General features: G+C 36.2%; 1 protein-coding gene across 3 annotated transcripts in view; it reads right to left on the bottom strand.

Annotated features, from left to right (window-relative positions):
- Positions 1-24,038, bottom strand: part of STS (steroid sulfatase) — a 106,745-nt gene that overhangs the window by 66,864 nt on the left and 15,843 nt on the right. For all 3 annotated transcript variants that reach the window (XM_054271834.1, XM_054271833.1, XM_054271835.1), the window contains exons 2-5: positions 16,081-16,233; positions 14,234-14,355; positions 10,862-10,984; positions 4,823-5,246 (exon numbers count right to left, since the gene is read on the bottom strand). In XM_054271834.1, coding sequence (XP_054127809.1) covers positions 4,823-5,246; positions 10,862-10,984; positions 14,234-14,355; positions 16,081-16,233 — 822 coding nt within the window. The remainder of the gene's footprint in view (positions 1-4,822; positions 5,247-10,861; positions 10,985-14,233; positions 14,356-16,080; positions 16,234-24,038) is intronic.

Genomic DNA, 24,038 nt, shown 5'->3' with positions numbered 1-24,038 from the left:
TAACTGTTATAAAATGTTGAACATTATGCATATGCAATCTATGACTTGTAAAACTAGTCAAGAAGATTCAAATTCACCTTCACCACAGTTTTTAAATATAATCATGTTAGTATTTAAATACTGTTTTAAAGAAACCAGATTTCATTAGACTTTTAAAAAACATTATTATTAGTTGTGATCAGGTGTAGAAATTTCTCAGAGAGGTATTCTGTATCACATAGGGGTATTTTTGTGTTGTTAATTTCTGATGCGCCAGAAAACAGACCCTGGCATTTTGCAAAATTGGATTTTCTGCGCAGCTGGTCATTGAAAGGCATGCTGAAGATGTATGAGCGACAACCACATTGAATTTAACATGAAATAAGTAGCACCCATTTGACTTTCAAATACATTGTAATACCAACAGAGCATTCTGTTAGGTTTACGACATGTAAACACTTCCTCTCAGGAAAAAGCAATTAGAATTAACATACACAGCGCTGACCTGCCCACTGACAATTAGGGTAAGCAACTAAACTACTACCTGTTTTCACACACCAGATCTGACACATGTAATTGCATACATTCTTCTCCAGTGCCATTTTTGGGCATTGAATTTTGTATTTGCTCTCTTTCAGTCTATTAAGGAACAAACAAAAATTGTAATATGCACACACTGGATTAAGGAAGATAAAATACAATATCACCTTTCTAAAGATCAGACCGAAGTAAGCACAATAGCACATAGCTGTACACTATGAAGACATGATAAGACTATAAAAATACAAATTCTAATGATTATATAGAATCACAGGCCAAAATTGGCCATCCAGCAGTCTGAGGTAGTAGTTCTGGAAGACCTCTCTCCTTATTTTGCTAGGAATCACAAACTCTCATTTTGTGGTCTCTGTGCCAAAACAGCCTCCAGCCACCACAGCACCCACCAGTCTTTCCCTGTTCACAAGAACAGGTCCAGCACCTCCTCAGGTTGGCTCACTCACCAGCTAAGTCTTCCATACACCCCAAGAACCACTCACATAGTTTCCTGTCCACTGCAATGCATTTCCAGCTCTGGTAAGCTGAAGTTCCCCACATGAACAAAGGCCAGGAATTGTGAGACTTCTCCCAGCTGCTTACAGACTATTTTGTCTTCCTCTTCATCCTGTCTGGGTGGTCCATGACATACTCCCACCTTGGTATCTGCCTTATTGGCCTATCCCCTGATTCTTACCCATAAACACTCAAACCTATCACTACCATCATTAAGCTCTGCTCTGGATAATCAAAACACTCCTTAACATAAAGGTCTATCCCATTGCCTCTCCTTCTTTGCCTATTCCTTCTGAAGAATCTGATGCTTATACAAGAATCTGATGCTTATACAAACTGAAAATTACTGAGAAACAACTAGAAAAGAGAATGTCTGGAAGTCCATGACCTGAACTCTGAAGAACTTCTAGAGATAATGAAGGCAATAGGCAAACAAACTTACATAGATAAAACATTGGAAAATTAATATATGTTCATATATATTGGATATAAGTATAGCATAAAAAAAACTTTACAGGAAATATCAGTGCTGGTGAAGATTGGAGCTTCATCATATATTTATTGTAAAATTATTTAACCAACTAAAAGACACATGATATCTGATAATTTTAATTTGATGATGAAATGTGTATTCAGAACCAGGTAAGGTGAAAGCTTGAATTCTTTAACTTCAGGATTGTTTGCTCTCAGGTATAATTGTACACAAGGATTAACAGCGTACATGACTGAGTTTGCTACTTAATGTGTCAGCTAAAGAAAAGGAGACTGTGTGACAAGTTCAGTGTTCAAACATGTGGCTAAAGGGCTGAAAGAACTGGAATGACAAGAATGCTGCTAAGCACCGTGACTTTCAAAATACTTGTGGCCCTTCACTTCTACAACCCATTTACCTCTTGGTGGCCATTTGCCTACAAATGGCCAAAGTCAATGGATTATTCATAAAAGCAATGGTCTACTGATGCTCTGGATTTAACAGGTATGAACTCTATCATGTCAGAACTAGTGTGTCAAAGCAAATATTGGTTTTGCTGCTAACACTAACACAAGGGGCAGATCAGTTCAGTGAATATTAATCCAATTACTCATATCCCCAAGAGTAAGGTTTATGGTCATATACTTTGCATGTGCATTCATTAAAGGGCACAGTTAAGATTGTTCAAATGCCCTAATTGTTTCTCAATACTTTAACATGTTTGGATATTCTCTAATATAACATTGACTATGAAGAGTCTGGGTTATAATTCTCACTGTAATTGCAGCACTCCTGTAACAAAGTTTGTTGTAAATTATGAATATGTGCTATTAACCTTGACTTCAATTTAACATCAGCATTGCCTGAAAACTACACTGACATTCGAGGCCAAGTGTCTAAATGATGTAAAATCACTTACCTCTAGCTGGGTCAACAAAGCTATGCTGACTTAGATTACACATTATTTTGCCAGCTCTAAACACTGGGGTCAAACAGCAGCACTAATCTACAGGGTAACACTGCCTACATAACACATATTAATACAGTTAAAAGAGTCACTAGCTTTCCACCATCGATTTCCATCTTGAACTCACCTATTTTGAGGCAACCATTTTATTGTCATGGCATTGAAATTAGCGAAACATTAATAGATACCCATAACAGTATCACTACCGGCGCTTTATATACTTGCAAATAGTGGAAGAATATGCCAACAAATAGTTCATGTACTTGAGAGTCTTTTGAAATCACCAAATGCTTGGTCACTAAGCAAGTAATCTTTTAACAATTTTCAAATGTGTTTGTTCATGTGTTTGTAATAACAAAGTACTTCACTGTTAAATTATCTACAATGTATCTGAGAAGACATCTTTATATTTATCCCCATCACCAAGAGGAAATAAAGATGGCTGAGTTAATTTATAAATACTTATGGAAATGCTGATTGTTGGGAATACTTACTTATTTAAGGAAATTTGTTATAAAAGCCATTTTTTCAGTATAATATGTAAAAACAGCAACATCAAATATTCATAAGGATGGAAATGATAAAAAATTGCAGTATGAGATCAAGATTTTAGATAAACATTTTTTCTTGCTAACAGCTAGAAGCAGCTGCTCTGTAAAGTCATTAAGTCTACAAAATTTAGCTGCAGATTCCTGGTATGTGTTTTCATCCAGCAACAACACCATTTGCATGTATTCACAGAAACTAATGCTACATACTTTAAAGAATAGTAATTCAGGGGTGTTGAATAGAAATTCAGGATAATAGTAATTCTATATGTTACAATATGATTTTATCATGATTTAGTATTTTTAAAAATGCTATAATTTGTGTCAAAAGTGGTGGAGAAAAATACATACACATATTTTTTCCAGAAGTTAAAATGAATAAATATTTTTTTCTATAAATATATTGATTTCTATTTTAGAATATACAAATGTATACTTTTTTGACTTAATCCCATTAAGAGCCCTTTGGTAACAATTACAAAGTAACTGACCTAGCAAAAATGAATCATGACTTAGGATGGTTTTGTAACCCATGTTTAGGTGGCCCAATATGATGGCTATTAAAAACACTGTTTTCAAAACACCCTTTTGTTTCACAGAATCACAGAATGGGTAAAGTTGGAAGGAACAATAGTGGGATCATCTGGCCCAACCTCCCTCAGGGTCATCCCAGAGAACATGGCTCAGGATTATGTCCAGACGGTTCTTAAATATCTCCAGTGAGGGAGACTACAAAATCCCTCTGGTTAACTGTTCCAGGGCACTGTCACCTGCACAAAAAAGAAGTTCTTCCGCTTGTTCAGCTGGAACTCCCTGTACATCAGCTTTTGCCCATTGCCTCTTGTCCTATTGCTTGGCACTACCAAGCAGAGCCTGGGTCTGTCCTCTTGACACCTCCCTGCAGATACTTATGTACAGTGATGAGGTTCTCTCTAAGCTGTCTCCTCTTGAGGCTGAACAGGCCCAGATACCTCAGCCTTTCTCATAACAGAGATGCTCTAATCCCTTAATCAACTTTATTGCCCCCCGCTGGACCTCCTCCAGGAGCTATGCGTCTCTCTTGTCCTCAGGATCCCAGAGCTGGATACAACTTTTCAGATGTGGCCTCACCAGGGCTGAGCAGAGGGCAGGATCACCTCCCTGCTGGCAATGCTCTCCCTAATGCCCCCCAGGCTCCCACTGGCCTCCCTGGCCCCCAGGACCCACTGCTGGCTCATGGACAGATGGTTGTGCACCAGCACCCCCAGGTCCTGCTCCACAGAGCTGCTTTCCAGCAGGTCACTCCTAGCCTGTCCTGGTGCCTGGGGTTACTCTATCCCAGGTGCAGAAGCTAGCACCCTAATTTTGGAAAATCAAATATTCTCAAAATTACTGTTATAAAAGTGGAGTCATCAAAAATGCCAGTATCTTAACAAATTAGCCATATGAATGCCTTTTAATGGATGTATCAACTCAATGATGAAGAACATCTCTCCATTCCAGAAAAGTCATGAATTATGACTCTACATTGTGCTTTCACAGAATTAAGTCACACCACGAAATATTTTTCATATTTCAATTTACATGAAATTCTTAAGAATAAAACATTTCCCTTTCTATAGAGAAATTAGCTACATACCTGACAGGAGGAAACCAAACAGTCATTCCTACCAACAAGATTAATGTCATCTTTTAAAGGAAAAAAATTACAATCACATATATTACAACATATTCCCTGTGCCCACCAGCTCACTTTTTTTATTAATTTTCAGGAGCACTGTCATCATGAGATGCCAATGTTAACTTACAACACAGTTAGAAACCTACCTTTCAATAAACTTCATGGCTTCTTTTGTCAGTCTCTGAGTAAGGTTCTCATAGGACAGTGGCTGCTGGATAATCTGATGGTCTCTCATTAAAAAGCAGTTTAGTTGTCGAAAATGATAGAAGAAAAAAATCAAAACCACAAGTGAAATTGTGATTATTAACAAGAAGTAACCCAGTGCTTGAAAGGGTACTTTGAGAAGGCCAATGTACTGCACTACTGCCAAAGACACAAGGGCGATTCCAGTGATTTGGACTGGGATGACAAGGTCTCTCTGAATACCTTTTAAAAATACACTGCCTTGGCCAGGTTTGCAGTCTCTAAAATTGGTCACGGGAAGGCCATAAAAGTAATCAAATCCATGACTGAGGGGGTGGTGACAGAAGTCATTACTGCTTTCACAGTTCATCCCAAGATGCCACTTTCCTACAAAGAGAGAAGGACAGGGAGTATTTTTGTAGTTAAATCATCAAAGTTACTTTTAATGTGCATTATTTAAAACATAAAGCAGTCACTATCTGGCTGATATCCCCCTGCTCCCAGCATTTACTGTGTAGATCCCTATTTTCTATTGAAAGTTTCTTTGTGCCTCCATCAAAGATTTATTTTTCTTGTCTCCCTCTTCATCTCAGTTAGAAATAGATTAACATGGCTGCTGCTGATGAACATTAAATTCTGAGTGGGCTAGCAGATCATTGAAGAGCAGCAGAGCTCTAACAGACAGTTACCTTTGGAAATTAGGCATGTGTAGTTGTGATAAGATAATACTGTTTTGTAGCAGCTACTGATTGAAGAGGAAGAACAAATATAGAAGTACAAAATATATTTTCTGAAGTTTTTCTGGCAAATAATTTGAATAGTTAAAAAAAAAGCCAAAATAATAATAAGAAAACAGTAACAAATAAAAAATAAATCAAGAATAGGAAAATTATTAAAGCATTTATTATTTAAATGATTGTGAAATATCTGAAATTGCCAACATCCCTCAAAATACACACATATATACAAGGCTGATTATTTTGTATTTATATTTCATATATATAAATAAAAACAACAGTAACAAGTAAATTGCTGTCAAATATTCTCTCTCATAGCATTTTGTACCACTAGGAAATCACTCTAATTCTGCAATAATGTTGGACTCTGTCTGACCACTGAGCCTGATTTGCATTATACTAATACAATCTATATTCATGTTGATTATGGTAAGTATCTGGATAATTCATTCTATGACTCAGGTACAACCTCTTACCACATGCTTATGCATTGCTTAGCACAACAGACCTAACTGGTAGCTGCTATTTGAATAAAATGCATAATTATAAAAAAAATTCAAATTCAGTTAAGCTTATTGAGCTAGCTTATGGATAGAGCTAGCTATTTTTGCTCTCAGCAAGAAAACATGCTGAATATTTTAAAAAAGCATGCTGGCCTTGACAAAACAGATCACATAATATACTGCTGGGCCAAACTTTATTTATTTTTCTGAATCAAACACCTAAACATGACCAGCATAATTCAGGGATTGTGATTGCAAAAGAAATAAACAAGAAAAAGTACAAATCCAGTAAGTCTTCATTCCCATAACTTGCCCCAAAGAAATCTGAAATACTTATTTCAGAGAATTCAAAATATTCATGGCAGTAAATGTAAAACAGAAAAAAAAAAAGCATATACAGAATTTGTCCCCTTTTTCAAACCAAGCCGGCTTTTACACAACTGTAAGAGAGCCCTGATGCAAACAGTTCTGAACATCTCCTTCTGGGTCTCCAGAACAATGTATTCATCCTGCACTTTTTCCTTTGGCTGTGACAAATGCAGGTTCTGCAGTACCAAACAGGGTAAACATGGGGATCAGTTCTGCTTTTTTAAAATTCAGCAAAACTAGGTGGATGTTCTTATTTCTCTTCTACTAATGAGATGAGAATGTCATATGCCTAAGGTTGTCTTTCAGCAAAGGTGGAGAAAAAGCAAAAATCTTGAATCTGAGTGCTTAGTTGAGTGCAATTGTCCTCAATATATATCTTGATGGTTGTAAGTTAAAAGTAACTTCTGTATATCACCAAAGCAGGTATAAAACATTTTCAGGTCTGCTTATGTGCCAGTGAAATTAAGGCCTCTACACACTTCTCATTCCATCAGAACTTTTCCCTGTCAGATAGCCCCTCACCTGAAGTGGTATTCTGCTGGTGGTATTCTGCACAGAATGGTTCTGGTCACTACTTTGGACATGGTCCAGTAAAAATTACTGTGGACAGTTAAAAAAAACAAGCAGTACACACCATTTTACTGAAATGTAAGAAGTTATAATGGTGCTATAAAGGGCTAGGTAAGGCTGGAACTCTGATTTTCATTCCCAGCACCCAAAGATGCAGATTTTTGAAAAGAAATGTTTCAATTTTTCTCTCATATTTGAATGAGTCTCTTAATGCAATAATTATAAATCAGATGTGTAACACAGTGAGCATGAAAGAACTGTTATCAAGTTGGATAAGTGATTTAAAGGTAGAGTCTTATAATCATGAACATAAATGCTCTTCTGGCTTAATATTTTTTTTCTTTGCTATTATATGTTAATCTCAAAGTAACTATAATTCAGCAAGAAAATATGAAAAAGAAACAAAAACAAATTAAGTATACCTTCACGGTGACTTTTTATGATATGTAGTGGATTTTTTAACTGGATCTCAACTACAATGCAGGATAGAAAAACCTACCAATAACAAATTAGGGCAGGAGGAAATATAAGTCCTATTTTTATCTAAAGGGCTTCTTTAGCAAGTACAACGAATAGTTCAATGTCAAGACAAACTTGGGCCTCAGAAAAAGATTTTTTGAGAAGCAACTTAAGCCAAGCAAAGCAGAGATCAGGTTAGCAAGAAAAGCAGCAAAAGCACCCCCCCTCAAATGATATCGGGAGCTGTGACAGAATGACACAACTGCCATTCTCAAATGGCTGGGCAGGTAGAAGGTTTTGATAGACCCTGCATTACTCTGAAAAGGCAAGTGATGGCTGGGTGCACAATACATGTTTTGCTTCACTCCTTGTGGCAATAACCCCTGCCTTGAGCTAGTGCTTGAACAGATTACTGTAATGTGCTTTAGATTCTGGGGCCCTTCTGAATCTGAGAGCAATGCAAAATGCTCTCATCTCTTTGCCAAGTGATGCTTCATAGAATGGACACTTCACATAAGCATCATAAGCATTTCAACAGATTCTACCAAGCTTTGGAGTGAAATTTATGCTGTTAATTGTAAATTATGAGTACCGTAATAATTTGAGACCTAGGCTCTTTTCCCTCTCCATCAGCCACAATTAAAACTTCTGCAGAACGAAAGCAATGCAATGAAAGACAAGTGGAAGTGAGAAGCAAGTCCTATTCAGCCAAGAAATTTCACTTGAAGCTCCATTTTTCAAAATCCAGAATCCTAAGGACACTACAAAAATCCATGTTTCCCCTGTATTTTTCCCTCAGATAGCAGAAAAAGGAAAAATACTGTAGTGGTTTTGGTACAAAGACTGATTTTTATGTAATGATATATTTCTTTTGGAATGATTCTGTGCTTTTCAGATAAATGGCAAGATACAAGATGTGGAGCAAGATGTAAACATAAATATTTTATGTTCTTAGGAAATATATTTATTTGAAGTACACAGCAAAATTTATAAAAACTGTATGTACATATGGTATTCACACGGACAGATTTTAGGCTGTTTTATGAATAACTGTTGTACTAACTCCACTCCATACACTCAGTCAATCTTGGACACCTTACTACTGTGATTTGCCCAAACATTAAAATACTTAATTCTGAAAGAAATAAGTACCAGTCATCAATTAGTATTTTAGCACTGGAGATAAGCTACATAGGTGGATTTTAAACTTCTCTGGATGCTGGACAACACACTGGATAGCACCAGTGAGAAAATGAACCTTTACTGTAACTGAGTATAGCAGCAGTTAAAACACTATCTATCAAATGTAAGGGGAATTTTTGCATTATGAATAGCTATTTCCAACAAAACATCAGCATTTCTTCCAACTGGTGAAATATTATGTATTCTATGCATCTGCTTTTTTTGATAGAACTTCGTTTTGTTGCAGATCTGATTGTGTGCCTTCCTGACAGATCTATTGGTTGTCACCTTCTTTATGTCACAGGGGAAAACAATGAGGTAGAAAAGTGTATACATAAAGTAGATTTATAGATAAAATATATTTTGGGACATATCAAACAAAAAAAAAAAAGCACATATTCAGAGGAGAAAAAAACATTTAAAAAGAAACAAAAATGCACCTAGGGAAGAAAAATACTGTCATCAGAGAAGAGATTCACCAAAAAAGTAGAAATGACACTACAGGCTTGAGGATCAGAAAGGCTTCAAATTAACCTTATGCCAATCCATCACTGGTGCAGGATTTGACAATTAGCTCTTTGGGAATTGCTGAATTAGATTGAACCAAGCAAAGACTCCCTGACCTTGACCAATATGATGTGATAAGAACACCAGCAAAAGCAGAAAATATGCTGGTTGTGAATCAGACTGTCTATCTGGTCTTCAAATCTACACAATTTTTCTTTCTATCATTTACATATGCTTTATCCCTAATTTTAATGCACTTCTTGATTTTTGGAAACCTTCATTATACTCTAAGGATATGGTAATATTACATTTTGTGGTCTCATAGCTATCACTCAAGCCACTTGGAAGAATTGTTCATTAAGCATCATGGAGAGAACTTCTGGAGATCTAAGTGGCAAGCTGTCATGCTGCTGTAAAAGTAGTTAAAAAAAGAACATTAACTGGGTCAGGCCCAGAAAATGAGTTGTATTACTGTGCTTGTTACAAACAGAAAAAAACCCAGTCTTTAATTGAATACAGAGAAATAGAAATCAAGTCCACAAGGAACATGACAAATTGTGAACAGCTTTTTTGTTCAAACTATGAACTATTTGAACTATGGTTGAAATACACGTACATTAAATACATTTCTGATAAGAATTTCTGGTTTTCTATTTTCATTCTTTCAGGACATCATGGTATTTTATGCTTTATAAGACTGAGATATAGCTAAGTAGGATTTTTAGTTAGAATGCTGACACTGGTTTATCTACACAATACAGACATTTTCTGAACACTGGCATGAATGGTTAGCCTTGCTAAACATCCTGGGTTTTTAAACAAAAATTACTCTCAAAATTGCAAGTTTCTGTTTAATTTAAAAAACAAATTGCATGCATCCTTCATCTAAATCAATTGAGTAATATTTCAGTGTGATGTTCTCTGCACAACTATTCCCTGGCAATTTCAGTACAGAAACACATTATGTAATACAAATTGAACTTCTCAAGACTCTTCTAAAATATAAGCAGTGTGCAATAAGTCAGTGGCCAAATTAAGAAAAAAAATTCAGAAATCTTTAATGTTATACTTTTATGACATTAATTCCAATTCTATTTAATATTTATCTAGTGTGATTCCTTTTGCCCATCACTGGATATTTATGCTGTGATCAGTTGTCTGAACTATCTTTATAATAAGAGAGGAATACATTTTCATATGAAACATCTACCAAATGATATGAAAGATTTCCTAGAAAAATCTATTTTTGTCTGATGACTTAGATGGTAACCCAGATACAGCGTTATTTACTGTATGAGAATTTAAACACTGGTGAAAAACAAGCACGGTGCTGACTTGTACCCATGTGATCAACCCCTCATTGTCTCTCTGATGTAATCAAAGTCCTATTTATGCTGAAAACTTTTCAAGAGCTTGAATAATTTTCAGTTTGTTCATCACGTTTCTTCAGTACTGTGCAAAATGAGACTATAACTACACAAGTGAATTAGACATACTTACCTGACTAGTGTTTCACACAGGCATGGGAATGTCCTCAGCTTTGTTCCAGAAAAATAAATTCATTATGCTGTGGGGCAGAAAAGCTTAATGCAGGCCCCTAAAAGCCTATACAGGAAGTTAATGTTCTTTTCATTGAAATGAAAGGAAACAGAGCTGCACATGTCTGCAATTTTACCTATTAGAGCTGTTGCATAACCTTTCTGCTTCAGGAGTTTGGGAAAAGTTATTTCTTCAGAAGGAAGTCCCCCAGAAGAGGCAGAAAATAAGAAGACACCGACACGTGAGAAGGCAGCCATTCCTAAACACAATAAAAATGAATGAGACCAAGATAATACAACGAAAGAATTTCCATTCATTAATTCTGCATGCAGTTTTTTGCCTTAGGTGGTATCATTTAAATGACATATTACAATCAAGACACTGTGTTGCAAGTGGAAGATACAATCATCCATTTAGACGAGCGAGGTATTTCCTGTATTGACACCAGAAACAGACATGGAGAAAAAAATTCTGAGTTTATAACCATGGGGTCAGCCATCACATAAAGAGCTGCAGCCCCTTCTGTAGATTTTCTAAGGTGTGGCAAAATTTTAAGAAGTTGAGCTTGCATAATTTATTTTTCCTGTACCCAGGGAGGGAAGGAAGATGAGGACTAAGTGAGATCACACCCAAGTTCTAGTTTGAGAATTTCCCCTGTCCTCATATGTGGTTTTCTACAAGCCTTTAAGGTTTTTTGAGGGAAGTCATATTGAAATAGGGCAGTCTTATTTCTGGGCATGTAAATATCATGAGGTCAGAAAGAGCAAGAGAGAATCTGATCCTGTAAATAGAGTGGTTTGAGCTGTCAGCATTGATGGGATCTCCAGTGGCATGAAGACACATCATCCAATGCACACTGAAGGAGTGCACTAAAGGAGCATCAGGTACCAGCTAACAAGACAACATCTAAATAAGGCACAGTAATTTCTATATGCTAAGAGTCTGAGAAACACAAATGAGCTTACAAAGTGCACTCAGGATGAGGAACTTGAGAGCTCAGGTTCATGAAAATTAGATTACTAGGATTCCAGATGAGAGCTGGCACTGAAAATAGACAGTAAGAACAGAGAATATCTATGCAAATCTGTGCAGATGTATTTTCAGGAAGTCTAAATTATGCAACTGTGCCCAAGTTACATGACTGATATAGACAACCAGAATCCTCCCTCAGGTATCCCTTGTGGTTACATGAGAAAATGACTCGTTAGACTGGTTTATTAAAGACAGCTCAACCTACCCTTCAAATGCTGACTTCAGTTTTTCACCCCAGATAGTTTTGCTGATCAATGCTTCAGATAGCTTCAGTCATATATTTATCTATATTTTTCTTATTTATATTTTTTACATATTGCAAGCTCTTGTAACTGAAATCAGTGTAATTCTGTTAACTTATCAGAATGAAAGTTCAGAAGCATTCTACTTATTTTCACCATTACCTTTCTCTAAGCTTGTGTCTCATCCAATACAACATTTTGGAATCTTTTTCTTTAGCTCTATTATCAGGAGATTTATATTTCTAACATTTTTTCCACATCATGATTCTAGTGTCTTCTATAGTAAGCCTTTACTAGTTCTTCACTGATATTCAGAAGCAGTCCATATTTAGAAATTTTGTAACTTAAGTAAGACAAAGTTCAATTTTTGTACCGACATGGAAATGATTAAGTGTGTCTGAGAGCTGATCAGTGAAGAAAAAGATTAGTTCAAGTCTTAATTTTTCAGAAATAAGAACAAGTAACATAATGGAAAGTGACCTGTGACTTTACCTACAGTAAATGATAATAGTAATATATCTGTAACAGGTATATAAAATTTTCCTTTGCAGATGAATTTAATGGAAAATTTAGCAAGTTATATTAGCTGGCACTTTTGCAGAAGCTTGTTACTTGATTTGAGTGAGCACGAACGTATCAAGTAGGCTCCAGAGTCTTGCTTTGCTTTCATTCCCAGAAGCAAGGACAGGATGTTTTATCACTAATGAACAAGTGATCTGATTAATGTATAATGATCCTTGCTAAAAATGATGTTAAGGGAATGTTAAAGTTGCATGACTAAGCACTGAGAGGCTCAGTCCCAGCACACTAAAATAAACAGACTAGATCTTCATGGACTCAAATAGGCTTTGGATCAGGTACTTTGAAAGTAAGAAAAATTAAATGCATGTATTCACAGGGTACTTATGCTGTGTATGAGTAGATATAGAACAAAAATAACACTTCAAATAGATGAGATATTTTTTACTCTCTTCTTCCCAGTTTTCAGGGCAACTTGAGTACTTTAATGAACTGTCCTGCCCCTACTCCCCCCCTACAAAAAACAGAAACCCAACAATTTGTCTTGATGCCTTGTGAAGGCTGACCTAGAACAGAGACTAGATGGAGCTAAAGTAAAGTAGGTATTTTAAAAGGCCTCAAATAGATCCACCTTGGGCAGCACAACCCAAAATGTGTAACAGGTCATGGGGTCTCATATTTTTATAAGTTTTGGTCCATTAGCATATTGGAGCTAATTTACCAATTACATCTTTAGCCCATGAAGTCCCATCCTCCTTGTTTTCTCTCTTTTTTCTCTCTTCAGTCCACTGTTGTTTATGCTCTTGGGCCTGGGATCTGGATTGGTTATCCTTGGGTCCCCAGCTAGAGAAGGAATTGTTTTGTCTACTATTCTGTGGAGAGAGCTTACTATCCCCTAATATGAAGCCTAGACTTACACACCAAAGCAGAATAGAATCTGAAAAATAGAAAAGCTAAAACCTGAGGCATCAGTCTAAACAGAAAGGTTTAGCAGAAATAAAAATGTCTGAGAAGAAGTATTTATACTGGGTTCTTCCACTGAGTCTCTCTAGATGCATCTCTGTGGTGTTCAATACTTGGGCTGCCTGCCAACACAGAGGGAGCAGCCTGAATGCAAGTGTGGAGGCAGGCAAAGAGCCTGGGGTCATTGCATAGTGGAGGAGTTGGAAGGGACCTACAGGGATCTATGAATTCAACATCCAGCCCATCACAGGACATCCTCAGGAGCCACACTATGTGCCCCAGAGTATTGTCCAAACACTTCTTGAACTCTGTCAGATTTGGTGCACACAGCACTTGAGGTGAGGCCACCCTAGCGCAGAGCAGCTCACGTGCCCTCAACAATCCCCTCCCTTGCCTGGCTGGTGATGTTGTGCCTGATACAGTCCAGGACATTGGATTAAACGTTGGCATTAAATAACCACAGTCAGATTGTTTTGCTGCTATTTAAACAAAAAAAAAAAAAAATTACTCACTAAATAAACTTTCTTTTTGGGTCAACTCTTCTGAAATGTGAAAATTCCCCATATATATGAAATATTTCTAATGTAGACCAACTCTGCTGAGCTTGATCCGTCAATGAAAGGACTGATCATTTACCATTACTTAATCTCATAATAATAAACAAATCAAGGAAGGCCAGACAAAATACCTGCATACAGTTTACTGTAAATAAAATAAAATACTTATATATAAATAAAGTGATGGGATTTTACCTGATCTTATAGGATATCTTCCTGTCAGGAAAGCTGCCCTGCTTGGAGTACAAAGTGGGGCTGCTGCTATATGCTGAGTAAGTGTCACTCCTTCCTCTGCTAGCCTGTCAATATTAGGGGTTCTGGAAAAACACAAGCAGGTGAAAAAAAACCCCCAAAGATGGTTATTTGGATACAGACATGGTAAGAACAAGGCATCTGAGGCAAGAACTATCAGGAAAATCCAGTTAAAATTTACTGTATGTAAATTATCAAATGCATGATGGGGTTGCAATTGAAAATACTATCATGTCAAATATTTTTACATGAGCCATCTGAACAGAGACACTGTAACATTGCAGCAAAAATATTTTCCTCCACTTTCTTCTATTCCTCATGGCCAGTGTAAAACTGCAACATCTGGACATATAGTATTGCAACTCTTTTTAATCTGTTTCTTGACCAGAACTGTAATTTTTACAACATTTTTGCTTCAGTAATGAGGGTAAGAGAGACTAGAGAAAGGTTGTGTTTCCTTGCTCCCTACTTGGTGCCTCTTCAGTCTCTCTTCAGCAAAAGCTTTTTGGGGTAGGGATAATGTCGTGTAGTGCTATAAGCTATTAGAGCAGATTCAAATGATTATGACTCTGTGTTATGTTCTATATTAACAATATCTACATGTCTGACATTATTATGTCTGCTATATTAGACCCAGGGGCACAACCTAGCTTCCATATCTGTATGGGAAACTTGTCTGCGAACTGGCTCATCATGCAGATTAAAATTGGGTCCTGCAGGAAGAAATCCTGTGTCCTTGGTTCTACAGATAAAAATTACTAATGCAGACTGGCCAGCAGCTGCAGCATGCTCTAATAGCTCTCTGACCCTGGAGATTAATGACCATGACCTCAAGGCACACTAGTGCTCCCATCATCTAAGTCTGAATAGTCAGAAACATTAATTTTCCAATGGAATTATTTTCTACCTGTAAAGTCACCTACTGATAACAATCGCTAAGATGAAAATTCATCATATTCCAAAAATCAAATTCCGAATTCTCTCAGCAAAGAATATAGATCTTGAGGTTGTTCTGGTGCCTGTGAGGGGAGTGATCCAAGCATCAATGTTCTATATATTTTTCCTTGTTTAAAACCAGAAGCCGTAACTTGATTTGTATTTTTTTTGAGTTATGAGAAGATTTTACTTCTAACTAACATCAGCAGGAACAAGAGCATTTAACATTTCACAGACAGTGCTTTTAGTCTGAATGTTTAATTTAACTTTGCACCACTGAAACACAATGTCTAGATATCACTTGCTCTGTTTACACAACCATCACATCTGAGCTGGTAGCAAGAAACATCCCAGGGCACACTGATGTATTATTCAAGTATATTAACATTTGCTTTAATTAATACATTGACTACTGTATGAAGACAAATTAAGGGCAAATATCAGCTCTTTATTTCCAGTTAGTTAACAACAAGCTTGTCCCAAGTCAAGACTGCTTCAAAATACATTTAATTCATAGTACTTGTGTCATGTCTATTCTAGAAGAAAATTGTTGATTATACTTTAGCTCTCTAGAGCTAAAGTATAATCCTTATACCAACCAACCAACCGTTATTTGGTTGGTTGCTCAATCCTCTGTTTATAATGCAACTTTTCAGCAGGATAACTGCATTAGCTAAGTCTTTGGTCAAAAAAAGAAAATAAGGATTGAGTATTTAAATCCCTGGAAAAGTTATTAACTTTAGTTACTCATAAAAAAGCCTAAATCAAACCTCTGAATGTTCTGAGATTTTTAATTTTAAAAATCCATTGAAAACTAAACATAAAGCTATGACTCCACCAAATTATCATCCTACCTTAAGGTTTTGTTCCCATAACATCCCAGGTCTCCAATACCAAGATCATCAGCCATCAGTAAAATTATATTGGGCTTTGAAACACTGTGTGTTGTGATACTGTTTATGGCACACTGGCAAATTATTAGAAGTAAAAGGAGCCCCATCTTCCTCCTGGTGTGTAAGAACAGATGGAAAATATAATAAACAGATTGTTAATCTAATTTATTCTTATCATTACACTTTGCATAGTAAAAGAGAAAACAAAAGATTGAATGCTTTTAGATGGTGTTTTTTTTCTTGGAATTTTTTAAAAGCATTTATTCTCTCAAACTTCTTAAAAATAAAAATGCGTATTTTAGTATATGGGTAATTTTTCCTTCCACTCCTTTACACAGATGAAGCCTTAAAATAAAGACAAATAAAGAACTAGGTACAACCTCAGTGGCAATTTTGCAAATACATATGCACTACTATAAAGCAATAAATCATAAGAGCTAACAAAGCTTGGGGATTTTTTTACCTTTTGTGTGTATGTTTGCTTTTTTTTGTTTTGTTTGGCTTTTTTTTGGTTAATTTTTTTTTGGTTGGTTTGTTTTTCTTCCCAGCTACAAATGTTATTTGAATAACACAGAATCTGAAATAATTTAGGACCTAAACCTCCAAGGTTCACTGCAAAAAAAAAGTTAATCAATTCTACTAACAAAGTAAATTACTGAGTTTTTCTTCAACAATGGAGAAAAAAACTCAGTTGAAGTTTCTGGAAAGTTATCAATATTATGGAAAAGAGAGTGAAAAGATGCACTATGAAATTATTGAAAGGAGTGTTTAAGAAAAGGTCTTCACAAACATTACAAATACCAGCGTCTATAGTAAAATCAATTAAAAATATTTTCTATCATATCACAATGTTCTATAAACAATTCCCATGCCATATCCAACCTAAAACAGGAAGAAGGATGTATAGTACACAACACAATATACCATTATACGCTTTTATAGTGAAAGCAGAGCATTTGCAGATGTGCAGGATATGAATGCTATTTTACCTTAATCAGAACTTGTTGAATCGCTGTGTTAAACTGCACTGACCATGTCCTGGCTGAAACTGAGTGCCTTCAGGCTGGAATGGACTGTGCCAGGCACACACATCAAAAAGAACAGAGACTCTGTTCTGTCTCTTAGTAAGATTCCCATCTTTTCTGGATGCAGACAGCCTTTTTAAAATGCAGGCAAGGCATGAGTCACACCTGAACTCTCGGACAAGAGAGTGGAAGAAACCAGAACTAAGAAACAAATTTGTAAGTGAGAGAGTAGAAAAAGGAGAGACAATAATTTCCAGAGAGAATGCAGATAGCTGGTCAAGAAAGAAAAATCTTATAAATCAATGAATTATGGTAGATAATGTAACTGGAGAGAAGATAAAGAAGTCAAAACTGAAAGACCTGGTAGAAAGAGACAAGACATTAAGGGAGACAGATTCACAAAGAAATGAGATGGGTAAAATTATTTATAGAGGAGACAAAATAGGCAGAACTGCAAGATTTTACTCTGACATTAATAGCAAGAATGGGAGTTGATTCCCAGCTGGAATGAGAACTGCAGGCAGAAATGAGGAGAAATGGAACAGTAATAAAGAAACTGGAAGGGATGACAGTGAATAGGAAAACAAAACTGAGGAACAGAGAGAACAGGGAATGTCTGGGAGGAAAGAGCTGAGGAGTTATGATTATGGTCAATGAAGAGAACTGACTGGAAAGAATCTGGGAAGATAAGATTTGGGACTAACATAAGTGAGAAGAGAACAAAATAGTAGGGATCAACCAAAACAGACTGGGACTTTTGATTCCCAAATTCATTATTGCTATTCTGTCAGGAAGTATAGGTACAAAGAGGGCTTTAACTTCTTTAGCATATTAACTATGTTTTACTGCTTAAGTTACATTTTATAAACACTTTGGTGATCGTAGTTCTGGCTTAGACTTCATCCAAAAGCCTCTAAAGATCCCAGCCTTATCACTGCAGTATATTGTTCTCTTGTTTATCCCATGAAAAGCAATATACTTCATTTCAGACATGGAAAATAAATACACAAGCTGTAAATTTAAAAGACCAAATGGATTTCTGCATAGGATACATCCACTTCATCCTTCATCAAATAACCATACTAATGAAGTTGTGTAGCCCCTGCTATGGTGCAGACTTGCCTTTCTTCCCTGAAAGGCCAAATAAAAGTGATTTGCTTCCCATGCATTCCAAGAGAACAACTAACTCCCAAACTGACCCAAGAGGACAGGAACAAACTGCAGCCAGATCTTATGTTCCTACTCTTATGTTCAAACTACAAAGGTCTCAAAGGACAATGACAATGGGCATGTTGAAAAAGGGAGCATTATATGTTGGTGACATTATGCAGAGTTGCATGGATGCTTGCAAGACCCACAGAAGATAACCTCATTTAAAACCTGGATTTGTCATTTTGTAAATCAGCCAAAAGGTTTTTGAATGTTGTCTCTGATACATTACTGCTGGATACTTTACTCTGAAGGAATATCTGTAGATACTCACACATTGAGCTATTTGCCTTCACCTGATATAATGTCCCTGAAGTGAAATCAACAAGGAAACAGGGAAAAAATAATCCAAACATTTTCTCTGGTGTACTCCTTCTGCAGCAGATTTTCATATGTCTTGAAAGGATGTGCATAGAAAGGAAGAAGAATCAGATGGATGAAATTGAGTGGAACAGACAACAACAAAGAAATTCAAAGGAGCTAAAAGGGAAGGACGTGAGAAGAATGAAGTTCTGAGAATGCTGAGGGCTCTCTGTATTACACCAGGGTTTCTCCTGGTGAAAACACAGGCATATGTAGACCTAACAGAAAAATGATAACACAAAATCAGATTAAGCTTCCAGCTAACTAATGTTTCCTCTCCGTCTGGAGCCAATTCAAATGCTTAAGAAAATATTTTTAAAAAAGCCGGGCAAAAATTCTTCTACTTGCACAGCCTTTTAGCTTTTGGCAGTCAGCATTAAAGGCATTTTGGACAGGAGAACATTGTAATGAATATCTCTCCATGGATCTTTTAACCTTCATGGATTTGTTACTCTTTATTTTTAATTGATTAACTTGTGGTTTGGTTTCTTGCATTGAAACAATTTGATTTTAGTTTTTTTACTTCCGTAACACTCTTTAGATGTTCTTTCAGTAGGCATCAGCTTTGAAGGCTTGTGTTTCACATTCATCTGGCAACTTTTTTCCTTCTTTTTTGCATGTGGGGCACGTAAGTGCAAGTTTTAACCTCTGCTTCACTTTCTCCATTATATAATAGAAAAGTAGCTTCTTCCTTTCTAAGGTGGCTGGCTGATAAGTCGAAGAGATTCAAGAGGTGCCTAATCTCCCACAACAATAGCCACATAAGAATTTGTGTTTCACATATCCTATTCCAACCTACAACACTTAAATCACTGTATAGGAATCTCTAGACACGAACACATATACACACAGATGTGTCCATAGGCACATATGCACATATACACGTGTATGTGGGGGCATATACATGTCCTACTTTTTCTACATATCTCCAAATTGTATTCTTGGGATTCTAATGCATATTTTCTATCAGGATTAAAAAAACTCAAAGTATAAATATGTAAGAATAAATGAACGAAAGAAAAGCCCCAGACAGATCCACAATCCAATACTTCACCAAACACTTCTTTTAAGTTTTTATTTTCTTCATTAAAAAATGCTGGTTAAAGAGGTTTGGGGGTTTTGGGGGGCTTTTTTTTTTTTTTTTGTTTGGTTTTTTGTTTCGTTGGTTTTTGGGTTTGTTTTTGTTTTTTTTTTTTTTTTTTTTCCATCAGAATAACTGACTCAAGATATGGCTGTCATAGAGTTATAGAATAACCTAAGTTGGGGACCTACAAGGATCATTGAAGTCCAACTTCTGGCCCCACACAGGACATCCCCAAGAGTCACACCATTCGCCCATGAGTATTGTCCAAACACTTCCTGAACTCTGTCAGGCTTGATGCTGTGACCACTTCCTTAAGGAGCCTGTTCCAGTGTCCAACCACTGTCTTCGTGAAGAACCTTATAATATCCAATATAAACCTTCCCTGGCACAGCTTCAGGCCATTCTCTCGAGTCTTGTCACTGATCACCAGAGACATCAGTGCCGCTCCTCCTCTTACCCTCACAAGGAAGTTGTAACTGCAGAGGTTTGCCCTTGGACTCCCATCTCCAGGATGAACAAACCAAGTGATCTCAATCACTCCTCATACAGCTTCTCCTCAAAGCCCTTCACCACCTTTGTTGTCCTCCTCTGGATTCTCTCTAATAATTTAATGTGTTCCTTATATTGCAGCACCCAAAACTGCCCCCAGCACTCGAGGTGAGGCCACCCCAGCGCAGAGCAGGACAATCCCCTCCCTTGCCCAGCTGGCCACGCTGTCCCTGATGCCCCCAGGACAGGATTGGCCCTCCTGGCTGCCAGGGCACTGCTGGCCCATGTTCAACTTGCCACTGATCAGGACCACCAGGTCCCTTTCCTGGCACTGCTTTCCAGCCTCTCCTTCTCCAGTCTGTCTCTACATCCAGGATTGCACCATCCCAGGTTCAGAATCTGGCACCTGCCCTTATTGAACTTCATATACCTGGTGATTGCCCTGTCCTCTCATTTGTTGAGGTCTCTGCAGGGTTTCTCTGCCTTCAAAGAAGTGAACAGCTCCTTCCAGTTTAGCATCATTGGCAAATTTAGTTAGTATACTTTCCAGTCCTGCATTGTTTATGAAGATGTTGAAGAGTACTGGGCCTACAATGGAGCCCTGTGGAACCCCACTAGTGGCAGGTCACCAGTCACTCCATTCCCTGAAACCCCTTGCACCTGACCCATGAGCCAGCTGCTCACCCGTCACATGATGTGTTTATCCAGCTGTGTGCTGGATAATCATCTGACTACTACAGACACATGCATTTTTACAGGAACAATTAAATGAAAGTCTTTGAAACATCTCTTCCCAACTGAATCATCTCAGCATTTTTATTAACTTTGATTAAGCAATTTATCTGCAAACTACTCTTTTAATGTAACAGAACCCTTTGAGAAAATGCTTAATATACTTTATCCTTGAAGGTACGGTATTTTCTGATGAAATAAGCAACACTTAAAGATATTGACCTCATTAAAAAATGCTGTGTTATCCTTAAGCAGTATACAAAAAAAAGAAAAAAATTACCTTGCTTAACTGAATGCTCAAACTCCAAAAATTCAAAGTTATATTATGTATAATTATTTTATGGTATCAGTTTAAAATTTGCTAAATTCAATTAATTCTCTTACAAGTCGGTAATATCTGTTGAATCTTTGATGTAATATAACTGTTTTTCTGAAACTTTTCATTATATTTCAGTATGCATCTTAACTATATACATATATGAAAATCTGTATTTAATTGACTAAAAGTTTTCTCATTGAAAGAAAGAAATTTCACTTTATAAGCTGGGAAAAGCATTAAAACAAATAATCATGTTTCTTAAGTGCAAATAATTATTAAATCTGAATTTAACAGAGATAAAGCCACAGAGCCCCTACCAGATCTAAGTTTAAAATGGTCTCTCAAGAATTTTCTACTTTTGTCTCAACTAAATTATGGAACTTAAAAGCAGCATTAGTAAATAATAAACATTCTTTCTGGTAGCAAATTATAGCCTGAATAGAGTAAAATATAATTTTTTGTGATATAATGTTATTATTTTATTTTTAATAAAGATCCTATATAATTAGATGCACATAATATAGCACATACATTTTTACCCTTCTACTGTTTCACAAAATTCTCCGTTCGCCAAATGCTCTTTAAAAAGTTGATTTTGGTTATGGGCTCTGATCAGAAACATAAGAAAATCCTCGAGATAAAATAGGTAGTAATCTTATTTGCCAGTTATGCACCATCTTCAAAATGAAAAATCTTTTAAAACAAAAAAAAAAGGCAATCATGAGTAACTAATTATTAGCGACTATGTCATGTCATTCACTGGAGACTAGATATAAGTATCCAAACCAATTAAAAGAAATTTTTCTTATATACTTTGAGGGCTTAGCTAAACTCAGCCATTAAATTTAGCTTACTTTACAGTTTTGAAAGATGTTGAGTCAGGGTTTTTTTAATATACACAGATGTTGAGTGAAATGACTATTTTTGACAACGCCCTCTTCAAGAATGTCAAATGGACATGCAGAAGAACTTACGTGCCTCAAATTTTGCACTTTAGAGTTATGCAAGCAGATAAGGACCGCAAAGCTCTGCAAGACTGTGACCCTTACACATCAAATTAACAAAATAAGCTTGGTTACATCCATTTGAACTGGACAACATAGAAACCACCGCTTCATCTTACTGACTGCTTACAAACTCTTCACCTTTGCCTAACTGCAGCCAAACTAGTGTCCTTTGAGTTTCCATTCATATTAATTGAAATGTTTAAAGAAAATTTAAATAGAATTTCTAATTACAAGTAGTATTGGATTAAAACACTCAACTTCACCAACACACGCCTTCATAGGTACACACACAGGTTGGAATCTGTGATCTGGAATTTAAGTACTGCTGTAAGTCACTGAAGGGACAGTAACACAACCAACCACTTAGCACTGAGTTTTATTTTCCTTTAATCTGAAAGCAGATTCTAAACCCTTTTCACTGAAATGGTAGTCTTTGTATGTCTATCAGAGGAAATCATGAAACCAAAGAGAAAAAACACCCAAAAAACCAACAACCCAAACAATTTCAACGAAACCCACCTCCCTCCCCTGAATTACTTAATGAAATCCTCTGGAATCTGTCATGATTAAAGCTTTGGATGTTATAACACCATATTCTTCTACCTACAATCACTTTACTAGACAGAGTGATTTACCAGAGAAAATTGCAGGGAAATGGCTAGTTAATTCTCTTTGCTACATATGGTTAGCAAGTAGCCCATCAACAAAATTACCCAATATGTTATGCTATTTCCAAAATAATGCTTCATTTAAAGAAAAAAGGCATTTGAATTAGTTTGTTCTCAAGGAGTTATTATTTTCATATGAGTTCTATTGTTATTTATACTTTCATTATGATAACACTTAAGGACTCTCAATATTGCTGATTGTACCAGATAGAAAAATCAAGACAAAGCTAAATTCAACCAATAGTGATTTTGCCCATGTAGAATTTAAGTACCTATATGGCCCACAGCAAATAGACACTCATGGTACAAACCATGAGTGAAAATCCATGTGAATTTATTAATCTTCAAGTAAAGTATTTAGTCTGAGCTAATTACCTAAGCTTTCTTTTTAGTCAGTAGGAAGATACAGGCACCTTAAGTTTTTTCTTAAGACTGGTATAAAGAACTTTTGGAAGGAATACTCATGACCTCTTTCCACAGACTAGAAAACCTTAAAACCTAGTTTAGACTAGACTTATACAAAAGTAATAGTTACATGAAATAAATTCCACCCTGTTGGTTGTCTGTATTCTCTCAGCATGAAATATGGAAAAAATACCTTTTTGTAATAAACAAACATGAAGATTTCAATTAGTATGATGTACTCTCCAAACCTTACTGGCGTAATGATTTTTTATTCTGTGAGTAGTAATTCCTACTAGAAATCTAAGAACTGGGGACAATTCCTCAGGAGTATCAGCGAGTATTTCCTCCAAGGGATTAATTTAGGTATTTTTCCTTTCCAGACTGTATAGCAATATGATGAATATTCCATCTTAAATATTTTATTCTTTCATTACTCTAAAACAAAAGAGACAAGAGTGATCAATCCAAGAGCAATGATTATTTTATATGAATATTGGTAATTCTCTAATTGAACTCAGCTACAGCCAACATGTGTTTAGGTTGCAGTCACATACCTGATTGGAAAAATAAACTTTATTTTTACATAGTTCCAAAATAACAGAATTTATTCAAGTAGGA

This window comes from Melozone crissalis, unplaced genomic scaffold (genome assembly GCF_028551555.1).
Source record: "Melozone crissalis strain CALT ecotype California unplaced genomic scaffold, PUWL_Pcris_2 ptg000013l_1, whole genome shotgun sequence".
Classification (NCBI taxonomy): Eukaryota; Metazoa; Chordata; class Aves; order Passeriformes; family Passerellidae; genus Melozone; species Melozone crissalis.
This window is presented reverse-complemented; position numbering and strand designations above follow the sequence as displayed.